The sequence below is a fragment of the Lepidochelys kempii genome, chromosome 5 (genome assembly GCF_965140285.1).
Source record: "Lepidochelys kempii isolate rLepKem1 chromosome 5, rLepKem1.hap1, whole genome shotgun sequence".
In the NCBI taxonomy this organism is placed as follows: domain Eukaryota; kingdom Metazoa; phylum Chordata; order Testudines; family Cheloniidae; genus Lepidochelys; species Lepidochelys kempii.
Window position 1 is genome coordinate 29,261,421 of NC_136384.1, and position 14,486 is coordinate 29,275,906.

Consider the following 14,486-nt stretch of genomic DNA (forward strand, 5'->3'; position numbering starts at 1 on the left):
GTAACTAGACAGAAAACTGGAGGTCTTGTTTATCTGCCTTGATTCCTATACTGAGCTGCTCACCACACTCATGTTATTTCTAGAACAGCCATTTCTGGTTGATGTCTGAGACTAGAGAGGAGTTGTGTTGTAACTGAGCTCTCTGATCGAGCTAAAAAAATCCAGGAAAAACATCCTGTTTTATCCTTTTCCCCCCCAGCTATTTTGTTTAGTGACCTAATACATTACCTTCTGGAATTTCTAAATCTGCCTGAGGACTACCTCCTCTGATATTAGGCTGACAATAATATAGGTATTTTTAAAGATTTCTCTGACAGCTGAGCTCTCTCATGGCACCAGACTAGTATATTATTCTTGAACAGAGACATACACACTTCCCACATTAAGGTAGCTGTTGCCACAGCAGGTCCAAGCTGGCCTGGACTGAAGTTCCTTTTACTAGAGTAGCCAAGAAAACAACTGCCCCCTTCTGTAATTAGGGAAATAATCCAGTAGTTCATTCCTTGTCTATAGTGAAGACATAGAGTAGAAATACTGACTCTGGGAGTTAGGGTCTCTCACTCAGCCTTTGAGAAATTCCAACAGAGAGTCTGACAGCTACTAATCCACTGCTTCTAGCCTCCTAACAATGAACCATCTGCACCTGGAGCCACTCTCATTCCCTCACTAGTTTCTGTAGGGAGAGCAAACACCTGCTCAGAGATTTAACCCTTTTGTCCTGGCAATACAAGTTTGCAGAATCTTTCTTATTGGTGACCATGAGGCAAATAGGAAAGCCCACAGCATGATGGTTGAGACTGCAAGATTGGCCGCTAACACTTCTGTTTGCCCCTAAGACTGTGATTTTGAGTGAATGAGAGACAAGCAGCAGAGACCATCACCATGGCATTGTTTACAGTCACTTCTTAGAGTAGAACGGCACTTTCAAGGTATAGTCCCTTCCATTTCTCCCAAATTATAAACTTGTTCAAACAATGCAGTTGTACAGTCTGCTGAACGAGAGCCATATTCTGGCGTCTCTTATACCAAGTGCACCCCCCTGATATAACTCAAAGCAGGATACTGCAAGCTTACTATAAAACCACCAAATTTCAAACTAAATTCTCTCCTCCACTCTGCACGGCAGATAGATCCCTTCTAAGTTGCTCTCCCTTGACAAAGGTGAGCTCCATACGAACATCAGTGAGAATTCCATGTACATAGGGAATAAAGACAAAATAACAAGAGATCCTCTGTACAGATGGGAGAGGAAAACATAGCTTCTTGTTACATTCCATCACTGTGGAGCCCGTGAGCCCATTTGTCCTGTCATTTACAGTGGTGCTACTCCATTTAATCCATTGGAGATGCACAGAATAACTCACAAGAGAATGTGGCCTGAGATGTGTGACTTTCCTAACAGGCTGCTGCAGTGTGGCTTTGACAAGAGGCTCCCACTTCCTTTTTGGAGATGCAGCCTTTTGCTGTGCTGATGGTTTGCCAGGCAATGCACAATGGGGCAGAGAGCGGTGCAGAGCCTCAAGTTGGGGGCTGGGGGGCTCTAGTGGCTCCCCCTGCTCCCAGTGCTTTTACTCAGGAAGTGCAATGAATTCCAGCAACCCACCTTCTCCATACAGGTGTATATGAGGGAGGACAAGTCTCATCCGCTCTTGGGAGCCAGAATTGACTCTAATCCATTTCACAGAAGTGCCCTGAAGAAGGTTCCATTGTATAATGTCTTTGGTCAGTTCTTTTTGGAAGTTCTTTGTTGCATCTAGACATAGAACTTGTGAACTGCAATGAAACCACAGCATAAGAGTACAGGTACCAGGGCTTTATTAGACATTTCACTGAATACAAAGAAACTGGGTTTTATGCTTTTCACATTCAATGCACATTCTTGTCATAAAAAAAATCACATTTGCCATACAGAACTATAGGCGATTTTTTTTTACACAACATTTATTAAAGTACATTGACTAGATCCTAAAAAGAGAAGGGACAGCCCTGTGAACCGCTGGTGCACAATGCACAAGGAGCTATAGGTCACCAATGTGACACACCCACATCTCACAAAATGAAATAATATTCCAATGCATTAGAATGCAATGCAATCATTTGGAATAGTAAGGCTTCTAGAAAGAGAATTTTAATAGGGTTAGAGGCAGTATGGCAATATTGTCAGAATAACTACCTTGCACGCTTCTAAAACTACTCATCACCGAGGCAGGCAATAACCCAACACCTGCCATGGATTTATCTTCAAGTACATTTCCCCCCAGTTTTTATAATGACACTTAAAACTAGTGCATTCTGCTTTATGTATCCCAGCTTCCCAGGTGGTGTAACACTAATCAAAACAGATTTGTTAATGTAAATACAATCCCAGAATCTAGGTATCTTTGCAGATCCAATTGACTTTGGTGGGACTCTGCATGTGTGAAAAAAGTTTGCCCATGTGGCTCCAACTGCAGGATTGAGGCCTATGGGCTCTAGTCCATCTTGCTGCTAGTACAGGATTACTCCCACAGATACATTTACTAGTTAGTTATTCGAGTTTTAAATGTGGAGTTACAAAGTTTAGGGCTAAATTATCTCCAACCAAGGAAGGGTGTACCTAACAGGTCAAGTATGTGGGTATGCATGGGGACTGGGTGGTGGAGGTGTGGGAAACCTGCCTGTGACAGGAGACATTAAGTCTCTCTCTGCCTTCTCCTAGCCCTGTGTCCCTTCACGGAAGTTCTTGACCAAAGCTGGAAGTTGTGCATTGAAACCAGCAACCCATATCCAGCATGGATGTGGGTTTGTTCACCTCTGCTAGTGATGTTGGGAGGGAGCTGAGGTTGAGAGTAGGATAAGGCATATTAGTGCACATTGAAGGTAAGGAGGGATGATGGACAGAGGGTAGAGAGATTGCAGAAGGGTGCTGAAATTAGATAACCAGCACTTCTGCTCAGTGCTTAATTTGTAATGAAAGATGTGCCAGGACTCAAGCGATGATTTACTTTCATAACTGATGTGGCAAGCCTAGAGGTGCTAGGGCTTAGCTCTGGCACAAATTAAGTACTGCAGCTGCTTCTCCCCAACCAGCGGGGTGGGTTCTCACTGGCTTTCACCTCAGCACCCCAAACCTATTATCTGCTACTTAAGCAGGTTTGACTCTGAAGCTGCCCCCCCCCCCCACATATGATATCAATTGACTGAGCAAGCCAGCACGCAGCTGTCTGGCTGGGCAGATTTGGAGTTGGACCTGTCTTGTGTCACATATTGGGTGTTGAGGACACAATAACCCTTAACATCAAGTAGAGGTGCTGCATGCAGAAACGGGAAGGGGGAACTGTATTTGATTGTGAGACATGGTTGGCTGATTCATCATATTTCTGTGTAGTGGAAAGTACTGACGCTCCCCTTCTTTCTTAGAGCATAAAGCCTTTCAACTCTGGCCTGTTGGACCTTACATCACTTTCTTAGTGAAAGCTGTACACTCAAGACAGCAGAATGCTGTCAGTGGGCAGGACTGGCCTGGGTACCTCCTTGTCCCTAACCCTCCCTCTTCAACATGTGGAATGAACCTGGATCCTGGGGCAGGTTTCGAACTGTGAACTCACAGTCATATTCCACCAGAGGACATTCTCAGTATTATCCAGCACCCAGGTATTTTCCCACCCACAGCTGAATTACCTTGGAAAATTTTGCCCTTAGTGTCATAGCTACACTAAAATCCAGTGCAAATTACATGCTCTCCATTAGATGTGCCCAATTCCCATTGACATAAATAGGAGTTGTGAGTGTATATCTGAGGGAATGATCTGGCTGATATGATATATCATACTAGGTCTTGATATTTGTGTACAGTTAATTTGATCTTAAAAATGTGCTAATCCTTATCAATTTTTAAATGAGCTCCAAATAAGTTCAAGTTTAACTCCTTCTAAAAAGTAAAACAACCCAGTCCTGGAAAAAGCATTCAGCCACCACACAACTTGTTTTGAAATCTGAACTCATAACTACAGGGCTTAACAAAATAATGCAGCTACATTAAGGCAGGTACCATGACTGCCCTTTTCCTTTAGGATAAGTTATTTCTCACATTTTGAACACAACCCCCACCCCCACACACGCATACACACACACATACACACACAAACATGTAACCAGTACCTATAAAACAGCAGCACAGTAATAAACATAATAAATAATAATAGAGAAAAATCACTGAACTCCAAGAAACTGGTCATCAATACATTTTACATACTCTACAGCATATTTTATCCTTGTCAGTGGGTAAATGAACAATTCAGAACAATGTTGACAACTGTATATAACACAGAAGCTACCAGTGAAATATGGCAAACACATCATATAAACTATTAACTTTTGCTTCACTGAAAAGGGGTTTAGCTGTCTAAAATGGTGTTAGCTGAACTCTTGAAATCCGCATATAACCCATTCAGATGGCACTGCTCATCGCTCCATGCATTGTATTCAGAATGAAAACCATTAGAGGTATGTTCTCAGTAGACTTCTCTTTTTTGATATTTCTCAGCTAGTCTTCAGAATTTTTTATTTCCTTTCATACCATATACCACACCCTGGTCAATTTCTGCTCTTGACTAAACCAGAGTAAATCTGCAGTAACTCCTCTGAAGCCAATAGAGTTGTTTTGACAGCAGGATTTGACTCTGCATTCAGGAGGTACACACACATTGTACATACTTTTACAGAAATGAACACTATGATAATTTTAATGGAAGAATGTATGTGTAAATTACATCTATAAAAATACTGGGGCAAATTCTGCCTGCAGTTACACCAGTTGTAATATCATTGATTTCATTACTATTGATACTTCAGTGGGCTTCCATGAGGGTTCATTGGTGAAAACTGAGCAGATCCCACATACACTGGTGTAAGTCAGAAATAACTTCACTGAAGCCAATGAGTATACTGGTGTGAAATAAGTGGGCCAAATTCTCACAAGGTGTAAATCAAGATAGCCTCAAGGGAACGATTGGCGCTGTGCTGATTTACACCAGCTGAGCATCTGACCCGTTGCCTTTAAGCTCTTTAATGTATGTGGTGCTCTGTTGTGATTGGTAATTTTTGCAGATCTGACTGAAAGAAAACATTAAGTAGCCATGTCATAGCATCCGAAAGATTCATATTACTTGACATGTACACACTAGACTACAGACACGAGTGGTTAAATGTGTACAAGAGGAGAAAAAAGACAATGTGATGGCAGTCGACGAATTAACATTATTAGCTCCAAAAGACAGTGAAGGATGCAAAATACAACACATGGAAAAATTATGATGCCCAGTATCTTAGGTGGGGTTTTTGCTCTTATGAGTAGATTACAGTCATTATTTCCCTTATAGGATTCCATGTGGTATGTGTGCAGAAAAACCAAAGCAGGCTATGTCAAACAACAGAACGCAGTAGGACCCAATTCTGCAGTTCTTAAGCAGACACATTTAATGTTCAAGTCAATTTTGCCTACATACAGATGGCGAGATTGGGCTCTAAGGGCTTGTTTACACATAAAAATTAATGCAGAATAAGTGAAGGTGAGAATTTAAAGCAGATTAACTATTCCTGAGTAATTCCACGAGTACTTGCTCTTATTCTGGAATAAGAGTGCTGTATGGATTAAGCTAATGTGGAATAAGACACTCATGATGGAATATAAGCATCCATACATGCAGTTAATTGGGAATAGCTATTCTGAAATAACTCCCTATGTAGACAAGCCCCAAAAGGGTCCAGTTGTATTGCACACTTCCTTTCTGGTGCGTTTGGTTTCTTGGCAAGCATCCCACAAGTACAACAATGGAAACTTTCCCTGTTAGGATGGCAGGATTAAGATGTTTGTCCATCACAGACTAGCGAACTGCACGTTACTCTATTCCCTCCCCGACAACAGTTAAAGCTAGTTTGTTTATTCACAGCCCTTGCCATTAAATTCTGTTCTTCTCCATTGGGAAGGAGATTAACAGCTGAATGAAAATGTCATTTAGCTGACAAAGTTTTTTTGTGCATTTAGCTAACAGTATAAAGATCCCTTCCCTCCCCCAGCCTAATGGAGAAACTACATAATTTGTTTATTACCCTATCTTTGCAGAGGACTTTTTTTGCTTTGCTTTTATTTTCCAGCACCCAAACAACAAATAGGACACAACTGATACTAAGCAAACATTTTAACAATGCCAATAAGCTCAAGATACAACATAGTTATATTTATATATACTTTTTTCTTAAATACATCGAAACACCTGTTTTCAGTACATATTTATATAAATGAAACCCTTGTGGCATTTTATGTGTGCTTGACTCAGGGTTTCCAGGAGGAAATCAACATTGTGCCTCTCAGTTGTTTATAATAGAAACCCAATCACAAAATAAAAGCAAATTAGTCTTTTTTCTTTGCTCACCCTAAAGATGTTTGCACTGCTCAGATTTTTTATTTTTTTTAACATATAATATTTTTATGCAGTTAAAATGCTTTGGCCACATTTAAATAACTGAAAAATGACAAAAAGAAAAGGAGTACTTGTGGCACCTTAGAGATTAACAAATTTATTTGAGCATAAGCTTTCGTGAGCTACCTGTAGCTCACGAAAGCTTATGCTCAAATAAATTTGTTAATCTCTAAGGTGCCACAAGTACTCCTTTTCTTTTTGCGAATACAGGCTAACACGGCTGCTACTCTGAAACCTGAAAAATGACAGAAGACATTGAAAAAAAAGCAATCTGGCTCACTGAAATAATTATGAAAATAGTTTCTTAAATCATATCTCCAATAAGTAAGGAAACAAGTTCTAAATGTATATCACCAGACGCCCTGTTCAAAGGAAAGGCACTGCCTTGAGAACTGTGCAAAATGTGGCCGTTTCAGTTTGCACGGGATTCAGCAAAACTTACTTGTGCATTTCAACTCATGTAGCTCTCATCTGTTGAATTTTCCTTTGAGAGAATCTGGAAACTACTTTCATCAGAACCTACTGAGTTTCGTCTCGCTTTGTGTGAAAACCATAGCTTCCTCCATCTCCTATGGGAAGAGACAGTGTTTGTGAACCTCAGCAAATGTTTTGGTCAAGTTTTGGGTTAGTAAAGAAACCAAACTGTCCTGGTTTTGCGGTCCCATTGTGATTGGTTCTCATAGCCCTAATTGACACACAGGGATGGTTAATGAAGAAGGAGTCGTAAATTTACTTTCTACATTCTTTAACCTGTATATATACCTATAGCTAAAAATGAGGGCACAGTTCTGTGTGTGCATGTCTCTGTATTATGTACATAGAGACAATATATATATATATGTGCCTTTAATGCACACATACATGCATGGACACACACTGGCACATCATCTAAATACAAAATACCAGTGAATATACCTTTTATTCCACTACTTTGGAAATGAAAAAATATCCATTCCTGGCGACGCCATTTTCATTTTCGTAACCTCAGAACGTTGCATTTGCAGTTTCTATTCCTCATGTTTTATCACTTAATGGAAATTAGTAAGGGCCAAATAAAACCATCCTTAGGCCTTACTCAAGCAACTTCCATTGCTATCAAGGGGACTTCAACTGAATAAGGATGCCACCTTAACCCTCACCCTCTCAAATTTAAACTATGATATTTCAATAAGCAATTTCTCATTGTACTACTTTGGAGTCCGTATGATTTGTAGAAATTTTACTAAATGCTCTACTTTCCTCCATTGTCCACATGCACGTCAGTATATATGATTAACTCTATTAATATCCAATTGTGAGTTGTTGAAACCATACAATGACTCTGCTCTCATTTTATTTTATATCTCACCAACTTTTTCACCCATTAGAGTGATATATGTTTCATTAAGAGTAGGGGGACTGGAGGGTCTGCTGTTGTAATAGCAGGTATTCTAAACCTCTTGTCATGATTTATTATTTCACAGGAATGAAAGGACCATAGATTAATGTTATTTGCTACTCACTGAACTGTTCCACTCTTTAGTAGAGCAATTTTTCACTGTTGAATTGGCACCAATTTTTTCATCAGCAGAAAACTGTTGCTCTGTGTTTATAGCTGCCTTAAAGAGAAATTGATACTGCAACTTCGTATTAAACAAGTCAACGTTTCGTCTGTATAGATTTATTCCTGCAGAAAGTAAATTTCTATAGATGAGGTCAAATCCTGCTCATCCTACTCAGATGAGTAATTCTACTGAATTAGGGCCTAGTCCAAAGCCGATGAATGAAAAGCCTCCCGTTGACTTCAATGGGCTTTGCATCAGATCTGTAAATGGGACTTCTCATGGGAGGGATTTTTAAAAGTGCTCAGCATTGCCATAACTCTGCTCCTACTGAAGTCCATGGTAAAACTCCCATGGGCTTTCATGGGATTCGAGTTAGGCCAATGCTGCATACTTTTTTGACTTCAGCAAGTGCACAGCACTTCTGACAATCCTACTCCAGGTGAGCAAGGTGATCAGGATTTGGCCCATATTCTGCACAGGCTACAGAATATGGTTCTCAATATTTGCTGTCTGCTGATGATACAAGAATTGCAAGCATGACTTTATATTGAATTTATTCCCCAAATGCCAATAAACTGATGGCTGCCAATGAATGCAATCAGTTATGCCACCTAACAGATGAAGTTCGTTGAATTGAAACATTAGGGTCATACAGTGCCCTCAGTCTGCAGCAAAACATTCATGTCAGTAGGAATTCCCTGTGCAGACAGAGGGCATTATATGTCCCTCCAATCTACATAAAGCAAATTGCTTGGCACTATTCATAACCTTGGAAGTAAGACACAAATATTATATTTGGTACTTTGTGGAAAATGTGCAGTGGCTTTCTCTAGTCGACCACTAAAGAAATCCTGTTTTGCTCTTCAAATGAAAAACATGAGGGTTTATTAACGTAGAAAATTATTATAACCAATCAAAACATTTCCCTTTGCCCACCCACTACAGCCCTAAACACCTCAGAGATTCAGTGTTATAGGAAGATCTGTGTGTTACAAGATATTTTTTTCTAATACAATTGGGTTTTCCTTTCAAATCTACTCAATGAACAACAAATATATTGCAGTAGTATCAAGTAGTATCAGCTTCGCCTTCATCCAGGATATAGTTGAGTTTTATGACAGTGCTGATAAAGTCACCAAGTTCTACAAAATCAGCAGTGATAATATTGATACCACTTTCTCCTGGTTTCTGAGTTCGGACCCAATGCATCATTGCGGGAAGAGCCCTGAGGAGGAAAAGGAAGAAGAATTATTAATAAAGAAGCAAGACAAGTATTTTGGGTGGAGTTTTATAAAGCACTTAGCATTGACTTCACTTTGCTCCCCAGGATAAAATGCCCATTGACTTCAATTAGGCCATGGCTGAGCACATTTGAAATTTTCACCCTTTCCTCCTTTAATTCCCTGTGTAGACTATGTCTTGATTATATTTCAGTTTCTTAAGGATTAATGCAAACATTTAATAGAAACATGCCATGCAATCCCACAGCAATTGGTTAGGAAGGAGAAATAACAGAGAAAACAAGTCATCGTTCATGCTAGGTTGACACATCATACAAAGCTTTGCGAAACATTCTGCTTACATAGTGGATGTTGTCTATTGTTCTCACACTTATTTCTTCATTGTTTCACTTCACAAAAACAAGACCTTTGTTTCTCTAAAGTTCCATTGCTCCTGATAGTTATTTCCCATCAGAATTTAGACTTATATTAAATCTTAGTTTGGGACACCAGAACAATGTGCTGAATATCCCTTTCTTTACAAAACTGTATATCACACGTCCAATAGTCAAGTCATGGGCTATGTTCCATCATGAGTTTGTGTCTTTATGATTAGTTAGTGGAAGAAAATAAGACTTATGGTTGTTTTTGAGACAGGGTGGAGTTATTAGGTCAGGAACCCAGAAGTGGGATATTGGACTGCAAAATGTATCTCTGTGTGTCTCTTTATAGCCTAGAGCTCTCTGTGATGCCATGAAGGCTATATTATGATCTCTAATAAGCTATATATGGAGAAGATGTTTGATAGTTGATGACTCTTTAATCCTGCAGATAAAGGCATAACAAGATCCAATAGCTGGAAGCTGAAGTTAGCAAAGTTCAAATGAAATAAACGTGCACATTTTTAACAGTGAGGGTAATCAATCATTGTAGCAAATTACCAAATTGTCCAGTATTTGGAGTCTTAACATCAAGATTAAATGTCTTTCTAAAAATATGCTCTAGTTCAACCACACATTACTGGGCTAAAAGGAGGAATGCACAGAGTAAAATCTATGACTTATGTTATGCAGGAGCTCAGACTAGATGAACGTAATAGACCCCTCTGGCCTTAAAATCTACAAATCTCTGATTCCCTCCTGGATTGCACCTGAGGTAGTAATTTTCCCTTATACAAAGCAAGTGTAAAATTCTGATCTGGTAGCAATACCAATCAGGTCTAATGTTTTGAATGTAAATTAATCTATTCCTGACCAATGGCCTTAGGCAAAATAGTAAGAAAGCATGCATAATGGGTGAAGGATACAGATTTTACTTATAAGTGACTTAATTACTTTAATTATAAAAGTATTCACTGTTGACACAAAGGTTAACCTGGATCCTATAAAATATTACAAAGAGAAAAGCACAGCACTCCCAGGCCTTGGTTCAGATCAGAAAAGCACTTAAACACATGCAAAGTCCGTCTCTATTCATGAAAGCATAAAATTTGATTTTATTGATTCCAGTGGGACTTAAGCAGGTGCTTAGCATGTGTTCAAGTGCTTTGCTGAATCCAGACTTAATGGAGTATCTTTGTAATTTTATTATGTATAAATCTGAAGAATTGTACTTGGTATTGTTGCATGAAGAACCACGAGACAGACTATGAAACTGGAGAGAGACCATGTCATGATTCCAGGAACCAACATTTGAAAGGAATTGACACTAATCATTGGTGCCGACTCCATGTGTGCTCCAGGGCTGGAGCACCTATGGAAAAAAATTAGTGGGTGCTTAACACCCACTGGAAGCCAGCTCCCTCCTCACCTCCACAGCGCCTCCCACCCACTACAATCAGCTGTTTCGTGGTGGTGCAGGAGGCTCTGGGAGGAAGGGGGAGGAACGGGAATGGGGCATGCTCATGGGAGAGGGAGGAAGTGGATGGGAAGAGGCGGGGCAGAGGGCGGGGCTTGGGGTCTGGTGGGGGCGGGACCTGGGGCGGAGCAGCGGGTTGAGCACTCCCAGGGTCTGGAGGAAGGCGGCGCCTATGACACCAACCAGCTTTTGAGGAACTGGACAAATCATAACCAGAATGACACAGATGAACCAGAGCATGAGGAAACTGATTAAGGATGGCTCAAAAGGGGTTGAAAGCACTCAAAATGCAGTGTCATATTGAAATGTCAATATTTTGCTGAACACTGGAGGACTACATTGGGCAGAATTCCCAGGGAGGGCTTTAAACAGACTTTCCTTTTAATTCTAGCTTCCTATTTGAGCTCAGAAAGTCTTTTAGACTTAAAAGTGAGGGACCTGATTCTGTCTCTAACTAGTTTGATATAGGTTCTTTATTTCTTAAGTGCTCATCTGCCTTTGATATTTATTTCTACTTGAGGCATAACATCTTCTCTTTGTGGCATCCCATTTGTTTGCTGTGAAACTGATGATAATTTTGTAATTCTGTTCCCAACCCAAGAGTTTTCTGATCATCTAATCCAGTGGTTTTCAAATTTATTTGATCATGCCCCCACTTTGTTTTATCTGTAGTAGTTTATGCCCTGGCCAGACAGGTACATATACCGATAAAAAAAAAAAATCAACAAGCTACTGTCTCTAAATATTACAAAGAGAAATGCTTTGATTCAAAACAGAGCCAACAATCCACTGTAATATGAGCAAAAACAAAACTGCGATTGTGGTTGAGCTTACAATTAAATATGCATTCCGTGACTTAGCAAACAGATTAATGTACAGATGGCAATGGCTTTGTATAATACTGTGCAAGGGTAACAGAAATCTGTCAAAATGCACAGTACCATCTAGAGTCAAATGCACAGCACTATTTGAGGACCTGATATATCAGGAGGAATCAGATTTGCTAGTTATTTATTGCTGTGGGTAAAATGTGTGCCATACGTTTTTTTCCTAAAGCTTCTCACCCTCTCCCCCCGTGAATACAGTCAGCGCCCCCCACAGGGGGGCCTGTGCGTCAGTTTGAGAACCTCTGATGTAACCTATGTAATAAGGTACCTATCACCTTGATATTTATAATCAGTGTTCTTTTTCTCTTGCCAGGTTCAAATCAATCTAACATTTACTAGACAGGTTTACTTTAGGCTAGTATTCCATTTCAGGCTCACCTGAGCTGGTGTGCCTTGACATGAGACTCTTTCAGGTTCAGTGCTGGTAGCTAGCGGATTTCATTTAATATTTCAGACTGAACTTGATTGCACCATCCCCAGTCACATACTGTCAGATAAACTGATAAGGATCTTTGGTTGATGGATCTAGAGCAGTGGTTCTCAACTTATTTATGCAGCCCATAATGTGTTACCTGGGCTGCAGGGGCCAGGTGGCAGAGTAGTGGCAGCCCAGAACTTGCCATGCGGGGCTGTCTGGCTGCCTGCCCCAGACCCAGGACCCACATTGTGGGGCTGCCTTGGACCCCACAGGGCTGGCCGTGAGCCCCGGACCTTGCAGGGTGGGCCAGCAGCCCCAGACCCCTGACCCCACGGGTCAGGTGCCCCAGACCCCATGGGGCCACAGGCAGCCCCAGACTCCAGACCCCCCAACTCCGCAGAGCCAGCTGGCAGCCTTGACCCCTGGACAGCCTTGAGCCCTGGACACCCGCCATATGGGGTGGGCCGGCAGCCCTGACCCTGGCACTCTGAGCGGTGGGCAGCTGGGATCCCAGACCCTGCCACGTGGGCGGCCTTTAGCACACGGCTGAGCTGGGCCAGAGCTGTGTGCTAATTGGGCCGTGGGTTGAGAACTGCTGATCTAGAGATCTTGCAAACATAAATCATATATAGATTAGATTAGACAGCAAATAAAATAAAATAAAATAAATCTTTGCCTAGCAAAGCACAAGACTTCTCCATATTAATGCACAGAAAAAATAAAAGCAGCAAAATACATGGGGCCCAAATTCTGTGCTGGTGTAACTCCACTGACCTCAAGAATTAGGCTTAGGGTATTTTACAAAAGTCTCTTTCGTTAACACTGCATATGATGAGAAGTTCACATAAAGGGCAGTACATTTCCCTCTTCCCATAATGCCACCTTGAAAACGGCTCTACATCCGGGGTTGCAAGAAACTGTGTGTATTGTTTTGCTTTAGTACAAACACTCACACATGTTAACTGCAATTATGGGAATAATCCTGGTTTAATATTCCTCTGGGTCTCTTTCTAATGGCAATGCAAAACTTGTTTACCCTTCACTGTAATTTCCAGCATGCCTCAAACTAGTACTGTAATTGTCCTCATTAAGGGTTTTAGTCAGGAAAATGCAGACCATGCTGTGTGGCAGCCACCCACAAGTTTTTACACTCACAGAAACCCAGTAGATAGCATGGCATTAGTGTATATTCTCTTAGGCTATGTCTACACTTTGCACCTTTTAGTGACACAGCTGTGCTGCTACAGCTGTGCGGCTAAAAGGTGCACAGGGTAGCCGTTCTTTGTCAGCAGGAAAGACCTCTTGCGCCGACAAAAAACTTCCATCCCCAACGAGCGGCGGTAGCTTTGTCGGCAGGAGAGCTCTCCTGCCGACAAAGTGCTGTTCACACTGGTGCTTTTCGTCGGTAAAACTTTTGTCGTTCAGGGTGTGTTTTTTTCACACCCCTGAATGACAAGTTTTACTGACGAAAATCCAGTGTAAACAAAGCCTTAATCTCTCTAACAAAGTGGATTTTGTTCATGGGCATAAACAATTCTCTCCCCCTATAAATGCACTGTAGCCAACCATGGACCCCACCCCCCTGCAGTTGCATCTATGTAAGCAGACCCCTTTGGCCACTGGGAGTCTGCGTCAAGGATTTTACTGTCCATGCACCTGCAGTATCAGGGCCAAAGCTTCCTAACCTTACACTGGAAAGAGTGATAGAATGGTCTGAGAACAGGTCTCCGCCCCAAAAATTCACAAGTACTGATCTCAGCTCTCACACAGGCCTTGTTGACACACAAAAGTTATACTGCTTAAGCTCTATTGGCACAGTTAAGGTGGTACAACCATTATGGAGGCAGCTATATCAGTACCACACAGGAAGTGGAATCAGATATACTGGTACAAGTAAAACTGTGTCTACACTAGAGGTTGTACTGGTATTACTATTTAGGTAAAAAAGAACCACACCCCTACTTAAAATAGTTATATTGGTACCAAAACTACGTAGACCAGAACAGTGCTACCTCTTCATAGCCTTGGAAAAACCTTAAATCTCTTAAACTCACTTCGCCTCAGTTTCCCTATTTCCCTATCTGTCAAATGCTGCCGTG

At 41.1% G+C, this 14,486-nt stretch overlaps 1 protein-coding gene across 1 annotated transcript in view; it reads right to left on the reverse strand.

The window, feature by feature from the left end:
* Nucleotides 1-6,645: 6,645 nt before the first annotated feature.
* The window catches only part of PLCXD3 (phosphatidylinositol specific phospholipase C X domain containing 3), a 162,993-nt gene continuing 155,152 nt past the window's right edge, over nucleotides 6,646-14,486 (reverse strand). The window contains exon 3 of the mRNA XM_073346169.2: nucleotides 6,646-9,230. Within this exon, the coding sequence (XP_073202270.1) occupies nucleotides 9,074-9,230 (157 nt within the window). The 3' untranslated portion in view covers nucleotides 6,646-9,073. The remainder of the gene's footprint in view (nucleotides 9,231-14,486) is intronic.